Below are 6,275 nucleotides of genomic sequence, written 5' to 3' on the forward strand. Positions count from 1 at the left end.
TATTGTTATATATCAATTTAAATGATGTTTTTTGTATTTTTCTCTCATTTCTCTCATTTCTGTCTGTTTCTTTTTCTCCTTTTCTTCTATTGGAAATCAATAAAAAAGTTTTTAAAAAGTAACATGGCAGGGTGATGGGTTCTAGCTTCAATGTCTAACTAAATCATCTGGCTACAGGTGGTTTTTTTTGGGTTTTTTAATCTACATAAATCAATTGCCTGAAGTCAGAAGTGTTACAATCCAAAGGGAGTAGATTCTGCTGATTGTTTGACTTAGTTCTTTCATTGTGCGTTATGAGTAACAAAATTCCAGATCTCTCTTTCACCCAAATCACATAATAAATTAAAAAGTAGATAATACAGAAATAAATGTATGGAGAGGTTTATAATGCTGAGCTTATTTATTGATAAATCAAATGAAGATGTTGCAAGATATTCACTGGCTAGCAGAACAGAGTATAAGCAGAGGGAATAATAATGAATTTCTTCCTGGAGATGGCATGAACAGGGTATGATGAGAAATCGACCTTCTTTTGTAGATGTCCTTTAGTCGTCAAATTTTCTGCAGTCTCCAAAGTTCCTCAGTCTAAGACGTCTTTCACTTCGGCTGATGCGGGAAAGACAATGCGAAGAACTCAGGATGAGAATTCAGAAGATGCAAGCTTCATTATTACTCATTAAACAGAAATAGTATTGGTGAGAAAGGTAAGTTCATCATTGCTCTATTTCTTGGGGAAGGGAAATGGATGAGAAAAAATCCTGTCCAATAACCTGAAGAGATAGGGTTAAGTATAATTGCTTGATTCTACATTGACATTTAAAATAACTGCATGTGTATCGCTCAAGACATGGCATTGGAAGCTAAGAAAGAGCAACAGAATGCCAAACATTTAAATGATTAAGTGAGAATGTATCTCTGCTACTCATCATGATCACATGGGGTATTCAATTGCAGATCTCCATTTTAGGTGTGTGAGTTGGTCTTTGTTTTTCTGAAAAAGGGCTGAAGAGATAGGACCACTAATGACTCCCTGTCCAGGAGAAAATCGCCTCCAGGCTAATGGAGTCTGTGTGGAGAGAAAGAGCTTTGTTTTCAGCTCTGGGGAAAGTTATTTCATATTTCTAAGATGTTAGGCCTGTGTTGGAACAAGCACATGATATTATGCGACTATTGGGTATATCATTATTGTTTTGTGTCTGGTTTTGGAACAAGTTCTGTTAGTAAAGCTTAGGAAACATATTTTTTGACTGGGCAAGAAAGACTGGGCAAGAAGACTGGGCAAGAAGAACCGGTTTTTATTCACCTATTGCTTCTAAAGAGCAATATTAATAAACACAATAGCCGCTACCCATCAATCTAGACAATACTGAGCTGGATGGACCAGTGGCCTGACTATGTATAAGGCAGCTTCTTATGTTCATATGTTCTTTCCAGCACCACTGCTTGGTAAAACACCCCCATTTTCCAGCTTTCACTGTTCATCCATGTCAGAAGCTTCTGTAAGAGTATATGTTAAGACTTCTCACCAGAGCAATTCTGAGATCCACATTAGGGAAGCACCTAGTGTAAGCCTTTCCTACCTTCACAATAACTTTCTTATTACCCCCTAATTCCCTGATGGACCTTTGTGTTATTTTTCTTATGGGCCAACCTTACTACCTTTTGTGTCGTGATAGGCATGGTGGGGCACTTCAACACGATTGCCCTTCTGACAGGGGCATCTCTGCTCCTTGGGGGTGGGGAAAGAGAGTGGTGAGGAGGTTGGTGGACTTGTAAAAGGGTAAAAGAGTATTGGGAAATGATCCATAATGAATTGGGGGGGGATATTTAAAAGTACCCCCTGAGTCCTTTCTGTTGGGGATGATTCAGAATGATATTCCCAGGTGTCAAAAAATGTTATTTATGTATGCTACCACTGCGGCCTGTGCTTTGTTAGCCCAAAAATGGAAAACAAGCAATGTCCCAACCAAAGACGAATGGAAACTTAAGTTGACAGAATATGCACGGCTTGCAGACATTTCCACCTCATAAGCAAAACCTGTACTCACATGTACGCATTGCAGAAGTCACACTTGTTGCCATATGACATGCCATCAGAGCCACAGTGGGGACTGAGTTCCAGAGTGCACTGTGGTTTTGGATATCCTCGACAATATCTCTACAGAGAGAGTAAATTTTACAGTATTATCCATTTTCTGGCAAATCTCATGTGGTTGCTTTTACCAATCAGGTCTTAGTTGCACATCAGGTTTTTCTTCTTTTAAGAAATCACAAACACCCCCACCCCCAAAATGAAGAGTACTGATAAAATGGGACAGGGCCGCAGTCTTATTTTTGCACAAAGCAAATCTTCTGAACTCAAAGGCGTCCTGCAAACATTGCAACCAGCTATGCTGTGGAAGGACTGTCAAGGAGAGAGGCAGTGCAAAAAGCCATCTGTGTAAACTCCAATAAAGTAGTAGAAGAAGAAGAGTTTGGATTTGATATCCCGCCTTTCACTCCCTTTAAGGAGTCTCAAAGCGGCTAACATTCTCCTTTCCCTTCCTGCCCCACAACAAACACTCTGTGAGGTGAGTGGGGCTGAGAGACTTCAAAGAAGTGTGGCTAGCCCAAGGTCACCCAGCAGCTGCATGTGGAGGAGCGGAGAGGCGAACCCGGTTCACCAGATTATGAGTCCACTGCTCCCAACCACTACACCATGAATTTGTCTAATCCCTTTCAATGCCATCAAGGGGGTGGTGGTGGCTATCACTGCCTCCCGTGGGAGCGAGTTCTATAGTTTAACCATGAGCTGCAGGAAAAAGCAATATTACACATCTTGACAGCAAGTTATTAGGATGTTCTGTAATAAGAATAAATGACTGCCACTCACCCGTTCAAAACTTGCTTCAGTGACAACGGCTAGAATGAAAACATACAAAATGTAAAAATTCCAAAGCAAATCTACATGTTGAATAATAGTCCATTTGAGAACAAGATACCCTTAATGAGGAGGGGAAGGTGGCGGCTACAACCTCCCCTCCAACCAAACAAAGGCTTACTCAATGCCTGACTCGCTTCTCCATTTGAAAACATTTGAAAAATGAGATACATTTTATCTTACATTTCCTTTGTTCTCTTAAAAGTTTGTTTATAGTGAGGTTTGGCAATATGCACCTGATCAGTTGATGGGAAGAGAATCAAATCAAATCAAACTAGCTAATCAGTTGACAATACTAATAAAGAAAACCCATTCAACTCCTAGCTGAACTGAAGCCCATTCTGTTGCTTTCAGTAGGGTGATAGAGTAAATCTCACATGACAAGATATTCTTTCTCGTTACTAGTGACTAATTTCATATAGAAGCTTCCTTGAGAATAGCTACATCTGAGCATTCACAAGAATATGTGAGGGTTCAACTCTCTCTCTCTCTCTCTCTCTCTCTCTCTCTCTCTCTCTCTCTGTGTGTGTGTGTGTGTGTTTGAGAGATGTACTTCTCTGTTCCCATGTACCTGTGTGTGACAACAATGCCTCCTTCTTCCACAAGCTTTCACAAATGAAGCACTTAGGCTTTCAGGGAGATTTTATCAGATTCAGTTGTCAACCTAATAAGAGCCTTCATATAGTTTTTGGAACACCTGGACAATTCATGGATTTTGGGTTCCTTTCTGAGATGGAGTATCTAATGGAACATTTGTAGAAATATCTTTTCCCCAAAGGGAACCTTTGTAATGTGAAATATGACTCACCTGAGTACAAAAAGAAGAACATCAGAGTGAGGAGGAGAAAACTGCCTGGCTTCATGATGGTGCTGATGGATTTAACTATGTCTTCCTCTTAGTGCTTTTCCGAGCAGTAGATCCTTCTCAGAGTTCACTGGCTGCAGTGAGGTCTGGACTCTCTGCCCTGAATATATAGAAGTCTCTGTGGCCCTGATGATGAAAACTCCCAGTCTCAAGAAATATTTACATGTGGAAATAGGATATTACAAAGGGCTGCAATGTGATGTACCAAGCATAAAGTTCCTTTCCTGTGCAGAACCCAGGCACGCGCAAGAGATATGGTAACCAGTACCTTAGGAAGTAGCATACGAAGTAGCTTGTCTTGACCATAAGCCAAACCCATGATGAAAAAGGAATATAACGACAAATTGCATATCACATAGTATTGGTCCAATTTATTTGTGTCTTCAGATGGTCACCCTATTTGGCCCTGACTGATCCAGACTTGTTTTTTTTTTTACAAATCTCTAGAAATTTATTTATTCATTTATTTTTATCCATAATGTTGTTGCTTTTTAACAGAACAGGGCTTTCCTAACATCTCTCAACACCCTTACTTTACAAGCTATAATTGCCAGGATTCTTTTGGGGAAAGTCAAGACTGTTTAGAATGGTATAAGAACATAATAAAAGCCTGCTGGATCAGGCCAATGGCCCATCTAGTCCAGTATTCTGTTTTCACAGTGGCCAGCCAAATTCATGTGAGAATCCCCAAAGGAGGACCTGAGTGCAGCAGTACGATACGGTAATCATTGTTGTCATTGTCCCATACAGAACAACGAAATTGAAAAATCTACATTAGACATTCAAAACCCAACAAGCCTGCTATCCCAGACATCCCAACCTGGTTAGCCCCCTAAAAACTCTGATACCCCATTTTTAAATACCCCATACAGACCATTTAAAACCAAAATCGCATTTGGGTAGAAACTGTTTCTCAGGCGGCTAGTCCTAGTCTTTATAACCCTGTACCTTCTTCCAGAAGGCAGAAGCGGAAAGAAATCATTTCTGAGGTGCGCACTATCCTGCGCTATCTCTGCAGCTTTCTTATGGCACCTGGAAGCATAGATTTGATCCAAGGTGGGAAGAGTGCACCCAATTCTTCTCTCTGCAGTCTTTACAACCCTGGACAGCATTGTTTTTTCCCTGACCGTGCAGCTCCCAAACCACACACACACACACACACACACACACACACACACACCCCATAAGTTAATACACTCTCCTCTTGTGGTTTCCAGCAACTCCAGCATTGCTGCCTCTGACTTTGGAGGTAGAGCATAACCATCACATTGATAGTCTTCTCCTTCATGAATTTGTCTAACCCTCTTTTAAAGCCATCAAGGGTGGTAAACATCACTGCCTCCCATGGAAGCAAACAGCCACATGGTGGGGTAGTGAGGCTTGTGACCAAATCTCTCCCCCCCCCGGCAGCTTATCTTCCAGTTTATGTTTGTGTCTTGCTATATGGTGTGATGTACAAGCATAACAGTTCCTTTCCTGTGCAGAAACTAGGGACATGCAAGAGATATGTGGTAACCAGTAGCTTAGGAAGTTGCATGCAAAGTAGCTTGTCTTGACCATAAGCCAAAGCAAGGCTGAAAAAGACTCCAGTGATAAATTGCATGTCATATAGTATTTGTCAAAAAATAACAATTTATTACATGGACCTAGCCAACACTGATTTCATGTATATTGGGGTGGGGGTGGGGGAGTTTAGATGTGGCTAGCATGAAAACCTATGGAAGCAGCTGTCTCCAGATTTCAGACTCCCAATTCCGACAGTCTCAAAACGAGAATCATATACAGGCCAATTTGTGATACAATGCAAGTCACTGGTCTCGAATCGGATTAGGGAGGAGCTATTGAGGCTATTAATATTACATTTATGAGAGCAACAGGGTGAATAAAAATGGACTCTTCTTGCAAAAAATTGTCCAGTCCTCTTCTGCACAGCCTAACCTGCCTCCCTCAGGGATTTCCCAAATGCACCAGAGAAATCAAGGACACCCAAGTGGGGAAAAGCCTCTCCTCCTCACAGAGGGGAGGAGTTGTGGGCAGGAGCCGTTTCCCGCGTTGGCAGGGGGCGTTCCAGTCCCCTGCCCAGCTGACCTGGCTGCTGCGTCACTCCCCCAGGCAGCCAACCAACCAGCTGGAGGCTTGGGGCGGAGTTTTGCTGCTCAAACGTGGCTGCGGCAGCACTTTCCTTTCATTCCGCTGCTGGTTTTTGTCAGATCCAGTTTTATCCAATGCCTAAGCCAATACCTCTCACATGCTGTAATAAAGTTGTGGCCATTTTTAGCCCATTAACCTAATATACCGTGTCCATGTCTCTTTCTTATCCCCAAGCGGGTGGCGGGTCCTTGAATCACAAACAAGGAGGAGAGAAATTCCATTGCAATAACATTAATTAATAACATGAATAACATTAATTTTTGATTCAGGTAGGTAGGCGTGTTGGTCTGACACAGTTGAAATAAATATAAAAAATTAAAAAATTGTCCAGTAGCACCT

At 41.6% G+C, this 6,275-nt stretch overlaps 1 protein-coding gene across 1 annotated transcript; it reads right to left on the reverse strand.

The window, feature by feature from the left end:
• Positions 1-439: 439 nt before the first annotated feature.
• On the reverse strand, positions 440-3,856 carry LOC309527091 (ovomucoid-like). The gene is made up of 4 exons (XM_082213610.1): positions 3,729-3,856; positions 2,873-2,901; positions 2,049-2,158; positions 440-606 (listed from the first exon to the last, which is right to left on the reverse strand). The coding sequence occupies exons 1-4, from the start codon at positions 3,781-3,783 to the stop codon at positions 546-548; spliced, it is 255 nt and encodes an 84-aa protein (XP_082069736.1). The 5' UTR covers positions 3,784-3,856; the 3' UTR covers positions 440-545.
• Positions 3,857-6,275: the final 2,419 nt, after the last annotated feature.

This window comes from Podarcis vaucheri (assembly GCF_965113315.1).
Source record: "Podarcis vaucheri genome assembly, chromosome: 2".
In the NCBI taxonomy this organism is placed as follows: domain Eukaryota; kingdom Metazoa; phylum Chordata; class Lepidosauria; order Squamata; family Lacertidae; genus Podarcis; species Podarcis vaucheri.

What these genes read in the sequence shown, in the direction of transcription:
- LOC309527091 (XM_082213610.1), bottom strand. Translation starts at nt 3,783, where the DNA reads ATGAAGCCAGGCAGTTTTCTCCTCCTCACTCTGATGTTCTTCTTTTTG. An exon ending in GTTCTTCTTTTTGTACTCAG is followed by an intron (nt 2,902 to 3,728) that starts GTGAGTCATATT and finishes TTTTCATTCTAG; the next exon opens with CCGTTGTCACTGAAGCAAGT. An exon ending in GACTTCTGCAATGCGTACAT is followed by an intron (nt 607 to 2,048) that starts GTGAGTACAGGT and finishes TTCCCGCATCAG; the next exon opens with CCGAAGTGAAAGACGTCTTA.